At 38.3% G+C, this 17,660-nt stretch overlaps 1 protein-coding gene across 1 annotated transcript; it reads right to left on the bottom strand.

The window, feature by feature from the left end:
• Positions 1–8,129: 8,129 nt before the first annotated feature.
• atg4c (autophagy related 4C, cysteine peptidase) lies at positions 8,130–17,621 on the bottom strand. Its single transcript, XM_037674534.1, has 10 exons — positions 17,516–17,621; positions 16,934–17,017; positions 16,050–16,280; positions 13,388–13,727; positions 12,654–12,724; positions 10,670–10,821; positions 10,347–10,425; positions 9,480–9,556; positions 8,702–8,821; positions 8,130–8,317 (listed from the first exon to the last, which is right to left on the bottom strand). Exons 1-10 carry the CDS (start codon positions 17,589–17,591, stop codon positions 8,150–8,152), a joined length of 1,398 nt encoding a protein of 465 aa, XP_037530462.1. The 5' UTR covers positions 17,592–17,621; the 3' UTR covers positions 8,130–8,149.
• Between the last annotated feature and the right edge of the window lie 39 nt (positions 17,622–17,660).

Genomic DNA, 17,660 nt, shown 5'->3' on the forward strand with positions numbered 1-17,660 from the left:
AGTTGATTCACTGAGGCAATTACAACCAGATCCCCTTTAATTACTGTGGGTTTTATTGCAACTGCGTAATAATGGCACACGGGGCCTGCAGGAGTTTTAGATGGAGATGAGATTGGAAAGTAGCACACAAAGACACAAATCTGCAGGACGTAGGTGATCACACACTTGCAGGCACACTGCCATATGCGTGCACAAAAACGAATAAAGCCTGAGTGGGGAAAAAAGTTGAATGGCGCTCGCTCATTTGTCCTTTGATTAATTGCTGTCAGTCACCAACGCACAATCACACACAGTCCACTGTATACCAAAAAGCAGGTTTGGAAATGATAATGCAACATTACAAGCCTCAGCATGGCAGAGACTGATGTAAAAACAAGATAAAAGTCAGGTAAGACAGTTCAGGGAGTGTGCGATGATACACACTCCTAAATACATAGCATGTCCTGCCACACATATTTTAGACACGCAAAGGGGCTGACAACCTCTTAACCTCCAACACTGCCATTCACACATACACACAACAACTTGCCACCCGGCTCAACACTGGCATGCAATAAGAAACAAGTCGACAGCTACACAGCAGGCAATATCTTTCGCCTTCAGCCTCGGTGCCTGTTTCAGATGCATCCCGTTAGTAAAAGCTGACAGAGGGCTGGCCATGCCTCAGAAAACAGCAGAATGAGGAATTTCAGTGTTCCTCCATGTCACCCCCGAGATGCAGGAAGCACACAGCCTCCCGTACCAAACGCTAACCCGCACACACACACACACACAACACATGCAACTTGTAATGTGCTCCCAAGATGCCCTGTCACCAGGAATGGAAATCGAAAGCAGTACACACATCTGTTATCTAAATGTTAACTCCGGTGCCCTTCTTGTTGTCACAGCCAGGCGAGGTTAGCCAACAGTCGGAGGAGCTTTGCTTTGGGTTTCTGCCACAGAAAACCTCACTGTGCTGGATGTGAACCCCTCACAGCAACATAAAGCAACATCTTTTTATTGTTTTGTTTTTTTATAAATAATTTCTGACACAAAATGGAAATTTAAAAACATAAATTCCATGTTTAAGAATAAATATAGTACTTTGATAATTTGTGCATATACAGTATATATATAAAAAAAGAAAGAGTAACAGTTTATGGCAAAAATCCAACGAATTTACATTTAAACTCAACAGTAAAATGACTTTCTGATGAAAAACCATATCAATCAAACCGGAATCATTTATACCAGCAAAGTCCAGGTGGTTCCTAGAGTTTCTAAAAGTAAGATGGGAGGCAGAGCTTTTAGCTATAGTTCTATTGTGGAACCAACTTCCAGTTTTTGTCCGTGAGGCTGACACTGTCTACTTTTAAGACTAAACTTCAGACTTTCCTTTTGATAAATCCTATAATTATAGTTGCTTGGGTTTCCTTAACTATCCTATAGTTATGCTACCATAGACTTAGATTGATGGACATACTGATTTCTTCACTCTGCTGCAGTACTTGATTGAACCTTCATGTTTGCGTTTGCAGTTGTTGTTGATATCGACCTGTTTTTCTTTACTTTTCTTCTCGTAACCTTCCGTGTTCGTTTCTTTCTTGTCTTCTCGACCTTCGGTCGGACGAGGCAAATGGCTGCCCATCTTGAGCCCGATTCTGCTGGAGGTTTCTTCCTGGTAAAAGTATGTCATTCCTTTCCACTGTTGTCAACGTTTCCTCAAGATGGGCAGCTGCGACAAACTGAAGATGAACTTTTACAGATTTACATTTCATATTGGACTCTATGTGAATGCACTGTATAAGGAGAATGAATTTACTGCAATTTGATTAGAATTTGAATCTACTTTACTGCATGTTTTGTACTATTGTTTTTTTGTATAGAGCCCTGAAATGATTTTTGTTTAGAATTAGTGCCATAAAGAAAAAACAGAATTGAATTAAATAAATAAATAAATAAATAAATAAATAAATAAACGCTTAAATTAAAAGCATTTGGTTGATTTAAGCCTGAATATGTTTAACTACAAAAAACAGTTGATAAAAGTCTTTTTTTCTTTTTAGTTACGTAAAATATTCATGCTCTTATAAAACGAGAACCAGTAGCACTTCATAAAGCAGTGGTTCTCAAACTGGGGCTCCCAGACCCCCAGGGGTCCACGAGCTGGTGCTTGGGGGTCCGTACCCCCCCCCCTTTTTTTTTTACAAGCACATAGATGATTAACAGCATTAAAATACACCAAAGTGCAAGAAATCACATCTAATTTATTCAAAATTTTCTGGGGAAGGACCCCCAGACCCCCCGCCCCCCAGCTATTTGCGTTCCAGCATCAATCCATCAGTTTACAAATGAATCCCTGTTACTTGGTATGACCACACTGCTGTTATGATTCTGTTCAATTTTATGTTAAAAAAAAAAAGTTTTCTCTAATAAATTGAAGAAGTCAGTATGTGAATAGGGAACGTTGTAAAGTGGTTCTTTATACTGTTAATTTTCAAAAATGTAATTTTTGGAAGTTGAAATTAAAATGTTGTGTATTGAAGGAAAAATGCCCCATGTTTAAAAGTATAACAATTGTATTAACACTATTAAAGAACAGGTCTTAATTATTTATGTTACAACAAATATTTCCATTCCATTAAAGAGACAAATTGAAGAAAATTATTTAATAAACATGAGGGTTATGAGGGGGTCCCTGAACCCCAAAAGCTTGAGAACCCCGTTATACAAGGTGCATCCGACAACGTTCGGTCTTCACTCATTACTTTGTGCTTCCTAAATCTCGTCATTCTTGCAGAATACAGCTGCCTTTGTTCATAGTTATCATTTTAATAGCATTTTAACTCCGCAAAAAAAAAAAAAAAAAATCACCACAAAACATTTTTCACTTTTAGCATGATCAGTTTTGATACATGACGTGCCCTTACTACAAACACGCATCACAAAAACACTTGAAATCTATAAATACTTTGCTGAAGCTTCACGGTTCAGTAAAGGATCTCACCTTTCACTTGCTGACACGTTTATTTTGAATTACAGCATGAACAGTTATACCCACTGTTGTTGGTGTAAAATGATACATTTTAAACTATTTAGCTTGGAGTATGTGCAAGAGCACATTTTTAACCAGAGAGGGAAAAGGGGTGAAGAACCTCTGACCCGTGTGCTGTAGGTCATGTTCATGGGGTAGAATGCCCTTAAAGTCTTGTGTGGTGCTGATCAATCACAGCATCGCGACATTTGTCTGGCTTCAGCCCAGAAATGTGTTTGGCATGCAGTGCCTCAGCACTTCTCCAGAAGCTGTCGTTGAGGGGGCGAGTGGAGTTGTAGGAGACGGGTGGAGACAAGTGGACAGTTGCATGGACAGACCAGAGACTATGAAGTCTGATGCAGCACAGGCGGTATGTACGCTCCGACGGCTGCAGGACCCGAGAGCTTGGTATATTTAGCCGCCTAGAGATCACGCCGAGATGAGATTTCAAAGTGAAGTACCTGTTTGAAGATGCATGGCATTCCACAAGGGTGGGCAAGGGCTACTGGGTATAAATCTAACACCCCTGCACCTGGTGTGAAGGCAGGGAGGGATTGTGACACCTAAGATTTAGAATGTCTAACACACAAGCTGTACATGTGTAAACTACACATTCATCCATGTAAATTTACACTCGCCTTAGAAATGAAAAATGGAAAAAGACATCACGTTTTCGCCCTCTACAGCCTCAGGCACAGATGCACAAATAGTTTGTTACGTTTCACGTTTTGTTGGATGCAATTCTACTGGACGTTTTTGAAGTCATCCATCACTGTGTGGTCGTGGATGGAGAATTTTTTATTTTATTTTTTTTTTTTAAATCAGAGAAATTCAAATTTTATGGGAAAATAAAAGACGAGACAGCTTTATGTTGGTTTTTTCGCATGTTAAAAAGCATTATGTTTATTAGGGTTTTTAAATTTTGCATGCATGAAGCTTAGGTTTATGTATAATTGCTTGCTGAGATTATTGGTCTGGAAGGTGGGCAGCTTCTCATCATCAAAGGTGAAAGAGCAAGTGTTTTTAGCCATGCCAGTCTCTATTTGCGTGCGTTTATTTGTCGTGTTAGCAAAATATCTCTTTAATCACTGCAAACTTTAATGAAACTTTCACAAAATAATCATAGGATGTACATCTACGACATAATAGCTTTTATTGTCGCTCCAATTCAAGATGTCACAGCACTTAAGACTACACTGCTATTTCTTAGATTTATCAATACTGAGTGTTACTAATATTAATGTGGTAGTTTAGTTTGTTTAGTTGTCGAAAAACACACGGCTCAAGTGCAAACTGATTTTACAAGATCTCACAAAACAGCACAACACGATTTACATGTTTGAGCAAAAGGGTTTTACCTTGATTACAAAATGATCTTGGGTTGAAACTTGGGCAAAAAAATGCAGTGAGTGCATTTTCTATTATACTTTTTTATTTATTATTATTAGAGTAATTCTCCTAAAATGACTAACAGTTTATCCTGGAAGCAACATTCATCTGGTTGCTTTTAGATCTCTCGCTTGATTTGAAAAATGACAATGATCTTCGTTCTTATTGCACTTTTAGGATGTCATCAGTTTATTAGTTACCGCCTTAAAGGTATGATCCACTTTTCTGCTGAAAGAGCTTAGATGAATGAAGGAATAAAAAAATTTTTGTGCAGCTCTGTCGAAAACTGTTTAACCTGCCTCTAAACTATCTATCCAGCCCTTAATGAAATATACAGGTGTATCTAAAAAAAATTTGAATATTGTGAAAATATTCACTTGTTTTGCTCGTCATTTCAGAAAGTGAAACTCGTATATTACAGATTCATTACACATACAGTGAAATATTTCAAACCTTTATTTCTTGTCATTTTGATGATTATGGCTTAGAAATAATGAAAAACTAAAGTTCAGAGTCTCAGAAAGTTAGAATATTCCACAGCCAGCTTTTGGTACGAGGTAAGTCCTGCTGGAAAATGAACTCAGCATCACCATGAAGCTCGTCGACGGAAGCATGAAGTGTCTAAAATGTCCTGGTAGATGCTGCGTTGACGGTGGTCTCCAGAAAACCAAGTGGACCAACACCAGCAGAGGACATGAACCCAAACCATCACTGACTGTGGAAACTTCACTCTGGACTTCAAGCAAAGTGGATTCTGGGCCTCTGCACTCTTCCTCCAGACTCTGGGACCTTGATTTACAAACGACATGAAGAATTTACTTTAATCTGCAAAGAGGACATTGGACCACTGAGCAACAATCCAGTTTTTTCACCTCAGCCAGGTAAGACGCTTCTGACGTCTCTGGTTCAGGAGTGGCTCGACGTGAGGAACGAGACATTTGCAGCTCATGTTAATCATCTGATCAGGGTGCGACACCAGGACTTTACAATATTAAACCTCTTCACGATATTCTAATTTTCTGACAGTGAATTATGGTTTTTCTTCATTTGTAAGCCATAGTCATCAAAAATTACAAGAAATAAAGCCTTGAAATATTTTACTCTGCATGAATACGAGTTTGACTTTCAGAAATGTTTGACAAAACATGTAACTTTTTCATAATGTACTAATTTTTTAGATGCATCTACTGGATGATGAGCTCATTTTGTGAAGAATTTGCTTGAACACAGATTAGATGTTCTGGAATAAGGAGCGCCACTGGCACGTGAAGCAGCTGCGTTAAACAGCAGCGCGCCTGTGTGCGATCGACTTGCTTTGTAAAGTCACCGCTTGTTTATCGCATTATTACATTTCCCCCGAGCCGGTGACTCATTAATCAAATATTCATGCATCCCTGTAAATACATGGTGAACAAAGTCAACCCTCAGAACACCCTGTGGCCCCGAGCACAGACGCTTCTGTCATGTTTCTGTCAAAAATCCCAAATGTCACATCTCCTCCTGTCCACCCGAGTCCTTTCATACTCTCAAACATAAGAATGTCTCTGTAGATGCTTTGCTTTTGCATATTCTATGTTCCCGCTCTGTCTACACTGTTGCTAAGCCAAAAAGAAAAAGAGAAAAGGAAATGGACGGAGGGGATCTAAAGGATGCCTTTATGTGCCGAGACACTGCTTCTCCATGACAGAAAAGAGAACAGATGAGGGATTCTTCCTCCGTCTGTCCATCCATCTCACCCTTGGCCCTGATCCCATGCAGAAGGGACATATTCTTCCTCTAAAAAGCGCAGCTCATCATAATACAAGAATTTGTATTGTGCAGAAATTTGGTCTAGAATAGCTTAAACCAGAGGGGGGCAACAGGCAGATTATCTATGGTAACAGAGCTTTGCACACAAGGATATTTTCTTTTCCTCCCTACAGGAACACAACTGCTGCCAGTGTCATCGGGTCACATGTTTTCCCAGTTCCTGGTTAATGGGCTGTAGAGATGGTTAGCACGTACGATTAGTTTTAATCTTCTACATTGGACTGGGAAGAATTGAATTTATTTCAACACACCACGGAGGTTTCCATGCATAACTGAAAATGAAGTAAATATTTTATTTATTTATCCCCCCCCCCACCCCCTCCAAGAGCAGTTTTAAAAATTTCGATCGGCCTAAAAAACTGATACAAACGGATACAAACTGATTTAAACGAAATACTTTATTTATATTTTTTTTGTTTAACACATTAAAATACGTTACTGAGGATTCATGTAGGTTAAATTAACAGACACGTTGCTGTGTAAATAAAAACATGTACATAAATCAGATTTCTTTTTACAGTGTTTAAGTGATGAATAAAAGTGCTCATCTGAGGTTTGGAGTCCGGCCCATCCTCTTTTAAACTTCATGTTCAATAACATTTGTTAATTTGTGACTATTGCAAAGTGACAGGGTTTTAAGTTCTCACTGTTGGAAAACAAAAACAGGAAATGTGTCCAAGACCAAAATAAATGTTAAGAGAAAATCACCTTTGTGTGAAAAATACTTATAAAAATGCTAAAACAAACGACAAAATTTGTGTTAATAATAATTTGACATTAAACATATTGGCATCTCACTTTACGTTACAAACTCCTAAAGTTGATTTAAGTTCATTTTATGTTTCGACTTCGAAATGATAAGCACATGATGAAATAAATGAAAACACTGGCTGCATTGTGAGATACATGGCACTTGACACCATAAGCCATTAGTTCAAAAGATTATCGGAAAGTCATTGAGACTAAAAAAAAAAGTTCTTATTGGGGAAGTTTGAAAAAGTTCAAACAGCCCTTATTCCACTAAAGTGCTTACTGTGTCCCCTTGAGTTAAATGATAGATTATATGCACTGTAGATGAGGCCCTTAGGGCAACTTTTAAGCCATATAATTTCAATAAACGTTTATGTGACATAGGTCTTGAAGAATCTGGACCAATAAATAAACAGAATTAGTCTTATTTATAAAAATGTTCTTTGATTTATAATCATGTTTTATAATTGTGAATTAATAATCATTCCTGAATGGGCTTATATTTAATTTACGGCAGATTATGTCAAGTTAAAGCTGAAGCAGGACGTAAAAGTCTTGTTTTGTTTTATGTCTGCTGTCACCTGCCTGCTCAGTGACAACACAAACATTTTGCTAACAACTTTTCAGCTGCATTCGGATTTAAATTCTGCTTTTAATTTGAATTTGCATATTTGATTAAACTTTTAAACATTGCAAAGCTCTGGAAAGGTTTAAAACAAGCTTGGTTGCAGTTTTCTCCAATGACAGTTTTGCTAAATAAAAACACCAGGAGTTTCATTTGCAACAAAACAAAAACAACCAAAAGTTCTTCTGAAAGCTAAAATTATATGCTCATTTAACAAAATTTGTTTTAAATTTATTTACTAGAAAATACAAATTCTGATGCAAAGCGTGTAATATGTTTCTTAATGTGGCTACATTAAGGAATTTAGATTCAGTGGAGCTGCACACGATGTCAAATGGCTTCCTCAGATTATCCAGTGCGTTCACTTTGCCAGGCCACAAAAATCTCAGCGTGCAATCCCAGTTTTGTCCGGGAAAATTATTTCCAAGAAGTAAAAACTGAATTACTGCAGTTGTGAAAGGTTCGGTAAATGAATGGTTTGTGTGTCCGAACATGACTTCAAGCAACTCCAGTCGCTACAAAGGAATAATCTCTTTCTGCACTTATAATAAACTGAGCTGTCAAAGCAGCACAAAGTCCCCAGAAGTGGTTACTGTTCTCTGAGCGCCTCGAAGAAACGGCCACTCTAGCTTCTCTGGGTTGAGGCCTGCCGACAGGTCATAATCTCTGCTGTGACCTTGCATGAAAGTGAACGCCGGGTACTTCTCCTTTGTGGACGGCTGCAGCAACTAAAACAGCAGCGGAACAAAAATTTTTGTTTGGAGATTACGACATGTGTACTCAGTTTATGGATGCAAATTACACTCATCAATGAAGAGAGAGAGATGCACTTTAGGTGGACATGATAATAATTGAAGAAGGGAGAGATTTATGCAACAATGACAAAGACAGTAGAAATCAAGCAGATTCATAGCTAAATGCTGCCACCTACTGGTCAACTGAATTTACACAATTACTGCCACAATGAAAAGAATATGCAGTGGTGTTATAACAACAACAATAATACATACATACATAATAATAATACATTATTATTATTATGTCTAAATATTTACAATAAGATATTAGCATTAAAAAAGGTATTTTTGTTGTGTCGCAGCAGATTTCTTTACCTTGGACAGCTCTTCCCTGATTTTCTCGTAATCTTCAATACTCCTGGAATAAAAGCCAATAGTGCAGCTTGGGTCCATTTGGCTGAAAGGCATCTTCTTTGGTGATGGGCAATGATATGACTAAACAAGAATAGAAATGTACAATTGAAACATTTACCAAACTGAGCATTTAAACAGAGTTAAACAAACATAAAAGGCAAAAATGGTAAATGGACTGCACTTATAAAGCGCCTTTCTATATTCTCAAGATACTTAAAGTGCATTTTACTACAATCTGTGCCCTCATTTACCCATCCATACAGCACTTATGAAGAATAATCAGTGCTTTATCACATTCATACACTGATAGGACACATATCAGAGGCAATGAGAGGTTCAGTAAGTGTCTTGCCCATGGACACTTCAACATGTGACTGCTGGTGGAATCGAACCCCCAACTCTTGGAGGATGACTGCGCTAACCACTCAGCCACAGCCGCCCCTGCATCATCTCATGATGCATCATGCCTCAAAAATGCATCATTTGATGAAAATAATCCTGTCTGCTGTCAAGGCGCCCACACATTTTCTGCCCTGGTGTTCAAACATTGTAAGCCATGACATGCAAAACACTAAACAAAGTTTCTATCAAGTGTTTGGTTTTATTTTTATGTATGAATTCTGAAAACGAAAATAAAAAATATATATTTCTTTACGTGGCAGCAAATAACTCAGCAGATCGGACTCACGCCTCTAAATACTAACAAATACAGGAGCCTCGATCTGTAATTTTACATTACCTGGAGGGGGAAATCGCTGGTGCTGATATCCACAAAAGACTGACAGTAATGAGGGTCCATGTAAATCAAGCTGTCATCTGCAAGGACAAAACAGAAGACAAGTTATTCAAAACCATCAGATTATCACAAAAAAAAAAGAAGCTTTTCTCCTCAATATGTATGCAGAGTAGCTCAAAGTCACTCGCCCGGCTTACTGTTGGGGTTGCAAGCGTCAAATATGCCTCCCAGAAGGTTGCTGCTTTTTAATATCTACCAGGCCGGATTAAATTCTACATAATCAAATGCGTTTGTTCAAGCACATTTTTTACACCCACAAGAAAATAGGTTGTCATTTAATTTTTGTGTGGGGGAATTACTTTTACAAACATGCAATTATATTCGATCATTTGCATATGATGAATGCAGCGCTGAGCTGCGGCCTGGCAGGGAGAATGTATTGCTTGCCATTTAGACATCATCCAACACTGTATTTCAAATTGGTAAAATGTAAATGAGTAAATATTGACTGCCAAGATGTACAACTGAAGGTTCCTCCTGGCTCCTGAAGGTGATGAAGAGTGGCTCACTTTGGAGGCCTGGGTAAAATTTAACGCATGCCTCCTATGGAAATCAATTACAGTTTACAACTTGGGAGGTTTGCGTGTGATAAATGGGCGAGGTTTTGATGGGTCAGAGAGAATAAAGTAAGCCCTGCTTCGCTTGCTTTCATCTTCACTCCTCTTCGTTTTCCTCACGCAAACACGAATACATTAACTTACTTTGTCTCCACACATACGAAGGGTATATTATGCAAAAATAATTTGTTATTCACGCCAAACTGTGTGTATGTGTGTGTCTTTTTCGGTTTCGCATTATGCTAATACTCACCTTGAAATCCCACAAAGTAGCAGGCCTGTTTGGGCTTTCCTCCGATGATGCCTATGCAGTACTCTAGACTCAGTATGCTCTAAATGAAGAGAAGTAAACAAAACGACTGAGGATTACTTACATTTGGCACCTTACTTAATTTATTCAAATTACTTTGATACAGACATTTAAACGAACTGTTTGTCTACTGTGAATACTTAACATTTAAAGTTAATTACTTTGACTTACTTTAACCCAGTCGAATCCCCAAACAGCTTTGTTATTATACACGTTATTGAGACAAACGAGTTTAAAAACTCCCAAGACAAAACTGTAGTTTCTACCTTTGCAAAGTCAAAATACTCGGGGTTTGTCTTCTCTCCTCCCAGCCTCACAGGGATGAGGATGATGACAGCTCGGTGGCCGTTCAGCGTTAGAGTAGGGGTGTCTCCTGCTGTGGGAGCCTTGTGGCAGTCCACAACGTCGCCACTGTACACTACAAAGGATCAACACAAAGGTTAACCAAACACACAAACACATATGGATGTGTCTTTATGCATCAGAAGGGTAGTCCAGTTTTTGTCTTACTTTATTAATCTAGGAACATCCATCCATCCATCCATCCATCCATCCATCCATCCATCCATCCATCATCCATCCATCCATCCATCCATCCATCCTCTTCTGCTTATCCGGGGTCGGGTTGTGGGGGTAAAGTAGGGAGGCCCAGACTTCCCTCTCCCAGCCACTTGGGCCAGCTCCTCTGGGAGAATCCCAAGGCGTCCCCAGGCCAGCAGAGAAACATAGTCCCTCCAGCGCATCCAGGATCTTCCTCTGGGTCTCCTCCTGGTGGGACGTGTTCGGAACACCTCACCAGGGAGGCGTCCAGGAGGCATCCTAACCAGATGCCCGAGCCACCTCAACTGGCTCCTCTCGACGTGGAGAAGCAGCGGCTTTAATCTGAGTCTCTCCCGGATGATCGAGCTTCTCATCCGGTCTCTAAGGGACAGCCCAGACACCCAGCGGAGAAAACTTAATTCTTTCAGTCACAACCCAAAGCTCATGACCATAGATGAGGGTAGGAATGTAGATCGACCGGTAAATTGAGAGCTTCGCCTTTTGACTCGGCTCTCTCGTCACCACGACAGACCGGTACAGCGCCCACTACACTGCAGACGCTGCACCTAATCGAAGAAGATCCCATTGAGATAAAGCATCTCTTCTTTCAGGGAGTCCTGAAGGGAGTCTTGTGGTGGGGAAAGCTTGAACCAACACAGCAACTACATAGATGTTTTTTGTTGTTGTTGTTTTGCTTTGTTTTGTGAATCTCCAGAGGACCAGATTTAACTTTTTAAGATTTTTTTTTTTTACCTGGATTATTGAGCATGCACCAGGATACATAGATGGTAGTTGTCTACTTTTCCTCCAGAGCCACAGGCCCCAGCAATTTTTTTTATTGTTTCTGAAAATAAGACATTTACTTCTCAAAAAATGAGCCAAATTGTATAATTATTACTTGCGCCAATAGGATTATGTTGTGGGCGTTACTTAATGTGTAATGTTCATTCTGACAATTTTAAATAACAAGATTTTGCTATTTTTTTTCCTCACTTCCATTTTCAAATTGCTTCCTGTAAAATATTTTGTCCTCTGAACGCACTTGAGACCATTTTATCTCTGTGAGCATGCTCAGTCCACAAAGCTGCACTAACTGGAAATGCAGTCAAGCGAAATCTATTTAATTATAAAGCAAATTTTTTAAAAAGTAGATCAACATATTTGCCTGTTAAAAAGCAAACCAAACGGTCAAATTTGAATATACAGTTACAAAATGTGAAAATAAATAAATGCGCTTGGTGTATATGTTGGACGACTCTCGGCTACAACCAAACCCAATTTCAACTTCAAATCTGTAAAACTGGCGGTTTTGCTAATTTTTGTGCTCGCTAAAGTTGTTTAGCTGCTATGGCTGAGCTGTACACTCAGTGATTTTTCTTTTTTCTGAGAGGTTCATTAAAATTCATCTGGTAGTTCACAATATATTTTGCTAACCGACAAATCATCCACCTTTGGGCAATAAAAACGATAACTGACATGCCCATGAATAAAAAAAATAATACATTTTAGTTTTACCTCACGATAACGAACACAACACTTCTAATAAGAAACAGCCAGCATGAACCAGCACCGAGGACATGGAAGGTGAAGCGAGATGTTATAGATTTTAAAAAAGCAGCTTGAGTGTCACAGCAACAGAAAAACAGAGAATTAATTCCAGGTGCTGAGCCCAGGATCTGGTTTTATCAACAGTAGGATCAACTTTTATACCTGTGCAGTCCTGAGAGACGTAGGCAGTTATACCCCTCAAGCCAGGCTCCTTCGCTTCTTTGACAGCTTTCCTAAAAGAAAAGGGCAAAAACGTAAGGAAGGAAGGAAACCGAGTTGGAAAGCCAAGTTTGAATTAAAAATATAGGCAATTTAAACTATAAGGTTTATTTTAGCACAAATCTCCAACAAAAGAAATGTTTGATTGATGCTTCTTTTGTTATCTATTTTCACAATGTTCGTCAGGTACAAATGACAAAAAACTACACAGCCATTAAACACATTTTATTCATCTCCATAATAACTATACATTTTATACAACCAATTATGCAGTAAATTACATCTGGTCTCCAAAAAGAGGACAGACTCAGGCTTCATAAAAGGCCTAGACATTTAAAATGTCATGACTTTTATAAAATCTGTGTAAAGTGCACATTTAAAGGAAGAAATATATTGTCTTTTGGAGGTTATATTTTCATTTTAAGTATGGTAATAATTTAATATTGTTCTGTATTTGTTTTGATTTCCGAGGTTTATTACCGGTAGACTTTTTTACGCACCAACATCAGTTAGCAGTTTGCTCATCATTTTTTTGTTTTTAGATTGACTGATAATGTAAATTACATTCCATTTAATTTTAACATTACAACTTAATATAAACTGTATACTTCATTAAGATGAGCGACTAAAAACTCATTATATTAATTAAAAAGAGAGAGAGAAAAAAACAAGCTTACTTGAGGATGTGTGCTACCACAGCTGGACCATACCAGTCACCTGCCTGTTTTCCCAGTGTCAGTCCTAAGTAGACGAGTCTGTGTAGGCCTAGTGGAGCTGAGGTCATGTCCCCAAACCAGGACACCAGGGTGCAGTGGTACATTTCCTTCAAATGAGCTTCTGCCTCCTCTGCCGATCCCTGGGCTTGGACGTGAGGTGCAGGAGGTGGTTCACTATCAGAGGACCTGGGGGAACCTTGCAGGGAAGCCTCCAGTGAAGCAACGAGACGCTTTGCTGCAGTTGTGGTCCGTGTCTCTGTGTCCAAAGGCTGGAGTGTGAGCGCTTCTGGCCAGGTCCAGTCTGCACACAAACAAGCAGGGATAGGTCGGGTTACTCAGAAGGGAAATCAGTTTGAGTTTATATTCCATTAAAACATTCATTGGTTGTTTTGTTTTTTTACACGGCCTCAAAATCAAGCCCTAACCTGTTGCTACTAAATACATGAACGTGCCATGAAAATCTGAGATGGGTGTCATTTTTTTCTCTTCAAAATATCTCAGATGTAATGCAAACAAAACGTATTCTGCGTATTAAACACTTACAGTAAGTCTGTTCAAAGAACTCAATTCAAACGGTTCATGTTGCAGACACGCAGAACTGCATATTCATCTACATGTACAATTACTTTTTTTTTTTTTTTGGAAAACTTTAATCAGAGGCCATTAAAAAAATAAAAATACTACAATTTCATCAAAACCAATTTAGAATGAAATTTCTACATTTTCTGATGTGGTTTGTGATATTTTTGTCATCCTTTCCATTTCAAGGTACATAAAAATAATGAAGACCACATTTTAACATAAAATGATATAGAGTCTTTGTTGATATATTAGTTATGGGGGGAGTGGTGACGCAGAGGTTAGAGAAGGTGGGCCTGTGATCGGAAGGTCTCCGGTTCAACTCCCCGGACCAACATAAAATATGGGTGTGAAAGATGAAACAACCACACCTGTGTCCACCCTCATTTGACCCACTCTGGGGCCTTGAGCCCCTGGGCACCCTAGATAGCAGCTCCCTGCTCCACACAGAGGGCTGTGGTTGTGTCAGGAAGGACATCTGGTGTAAAAATAATTGCCATAATAATAATAATAATAATAATTGCCCTTGTTCAAGTCTTTGTGCGAGTTCGATTGCTGTGGCGACCCCTGAAGAAGGGAGCAGCCGAAAGAAAAAGAAAAAAAGCTGCTATATTAGATACGTTTACTCATTAAAGAAGATCTGAAATTTTCAAAAGACATTGTGGCCATTTTGCTAACACCAGAAGGGCTTTAAAGTACACTTAAATACAAGTAAACTAGACATTAAGGGTGGGGGGACTGGACAAGCATTTGTTCAGTGTCCTGAGATGACTTCTGTTGTGACTTGGTGCTATATACCATACCGTACCATACCATGCCACTTTATTTATAGAGCACTTAAAACAGCAACAAGGCCAACCGAAGTGCTGTACAGCAGAAAAATATATAAATAAAACGAATTGAACTGAACTATGCGAACAACATCGCAACACTTATTACAGATAGTATGGCTGCATATCACTATTTTTACTGAAAAAAGGGAAAGTTTTAAAACCTGACATCTGTCATTATAAAATGTAGGCCAGTTTTCCTCGGCTTACTGAACCGGACACGGCAACACATCTTACTTCCCTTTTAAAGTGATCAAATAAAAGGCTGTGCAGACCTTGGAATTAGAAGCAAAATTTCGTTTAAAAGCCTGAACATTTGTGCATTTCAGAAACAGATTAGAAGTCCTGCTGTTCAACTAGAATGTTTGAGTGTTGTACCATTTCATTTTTTAAAAAGTCTCAGCCTTACAGAGTGGGAGCTAAAAGCGGAGTGGGAGCGGTCAGAGCAACAAAATAGGTCAGAAAAAAGCCTGAGGTGTTAAAAAATGACCTTCATTCAAAGTGAATCAAATTTGAAATTGATCAATAAATGTTAAATAAAGTAGATAGTTCAGATTGGAACAAATAAGCCTGAAATATTACATTTTAAAATGATTGCATTGGACAGTCATGTCCTTATTTTGACTCAAGAAGTCTTGAACATTGGAGACAATGAATCTTACAAAAACAAAGAATTTGTTGGTTCAAATGTCAACTAAATTAAACTGTTTAAGCTTAGGACGTACAAAAACTTTTACTGGAAACGAGACTTCGTTCCTATTTACATCAGGAAGGAACAATTAAAAGTTTCAGCTCATTCTAAAATTATTTAAATAAGCTAACTTAATATGATCTTCCGCTTTTTGTTTTGATTAATCAGTTTCCTAATTTTACCATTCATACAGTGGAGAAAAAAAAAAAACAACAACAGCAAAACTGAACAATCCCACGAGCAAGTTTACACATTTTAGCAGCAGTTGTTTAATTTATTTAAGATCAAACTTATTCAGATAATTTGGCTCTTCCTACATATTTCCAATTAATAAGCCAGCTCTTAGGCACAAAACCTTAAACTTCTGTCTGTTTTTTGTTTTTATTTTACTAACAATTTCACAAATTAAACTGTCCTAAAACTACAATCAATTTAACCTACTCATCTAGATCACGTTTCAACTTCAATGTTTTCACATCTGTTTAATTCTGTAGCTCTTCTGCTGTATCATTTTTCACCTCACCTCTGCCCAAGAAGTGCAGAACAAGAGCTTGAGCCAGCATCATTTGTCCAGCTCTTAGCATGCAGCCCCAGCCACAGTCAGAGATCAGGGTGCTTCCCGGCAGTGGAGGAAACTCTTCCCGGTATGTCAGCCACACACGGGAAGCAAAATCCTTTCGGAAAGCTTCCACGTTTCCCATGGCAAAGTCCTCATCGGAGGCTTCAGAGCAGGCTTCAGTTAGACAGTCATCGTCTGGGGGGAAGAATAGATCATGTCTGTTCTAAACATTTTAAATGAACCTCATCTTTTTTTAATCATAATAATTCCAATATAATATGAATGTAATGCAAAATAAATTACACTCATCTGAACAAAGCTTGCCTGACCAAAAGGAATGATTTAAATAATCTTTTTTTTTTTTGGATAGGAATTGTCATAAATTGTAAAAAAATAAAGTAAAAAAAGATTTCAGTAAAAAAAGAGAGGAGAAACTGTCAACTTAAACAATACAGTTCCCACATCAGCTAATAAACTAAATAACAACAAAGTAAACATCATTGCAAAAAAAAAAAAAAAAGATAGCATTAAATTTCAGGAGTCATTTGACAATTCAGAGACATGTCTCTTTCTGCAATACTTTTCAGAAACAATGATTACAAAACAACCAGGTAAAACTGTCAATAAATTGTTAACAGAGAACTTTCTCAACACTTTTCGCCTAAAGCAAAGTCCAGTTAACACAAAATCTCCACAAGGCAAGACTAATGATTAAAAGGTATTCCACCCTCAAAGTTTGCAAAAGAAAGTTGCACAAAACGTATAATTATAGACTTAACTCTACAAGTATGCTGAGGTCAAGTAATGTAGTCAGTGTAAATATATGGCTCATATGTAACTCATCTTACCTTCAGCCTTAAAATGGTAGCACTTCCCCAGAAGAAACACAGGGGAATTTCTACTGAATGAAGTCTTGAATTTGAGAACCCAACCTAAAACACACAATAAATGGACAATGCATTAAGGCTGACAGCTTTAAAAGGGGCTTTGAATTATTCTATTTGATCAGGTGGCACACCTACAAAGGTGGATATGCCATTTTTACCTGCCTGTCTTCAACATTTTCCCCCCTTCTTTAGTCATATAAAAACACAGTAAGTACAGTCTTTACATGCACAGAACCAGAACAAGAAACAATGTTATGCTTTCCACCAACTAGTCTTGACAGTATGACAAATAACTATTTTAAGGACTGATTCAACTGCAGCAGGCTTCTGTCTAAATTCTGGCACCATTCTGATTTAGTGTATTCACAGTGCCACTGATTTCTACAAATAAGACGTATAAAACCAATTTAGACAACAAGGCGTTTCATACTTTGCAGAGAAATTACTGTTTTGGGGACACGTTTTAAAATAAGCAATAAAGATTGAGCATGCGCAGTACGGACTGCCTCTAAGAGTGTTTTTAGCCTGAAGCAAACAACTTACTGTACTTCACATTGTTCCACACTGACATGAACTTTGTCTTCAGTTTTTCCACCTCGTCGCTCCCTTGATTCTCCATTTGAAACAGCGATGGAAAGAACCCATTCCCACACAGCAACACAAACCTGGTGGAAACACAACGAACACA

The sequence above is a fragment of the Nematolebias whitei genome, chromosome 3 (assembly GCF_014905685.2).
Source record: "Nematolebias whitei isolate Nwh7 chromosome 3, NemWhi1, whole genome shotgun sequence".
NCBI lineage: Eukaryota > Metazoa > Chordata > Actinopteri > Cyprinodontiformes > Rivulidae > Nematolebias > Nematolebias whitei.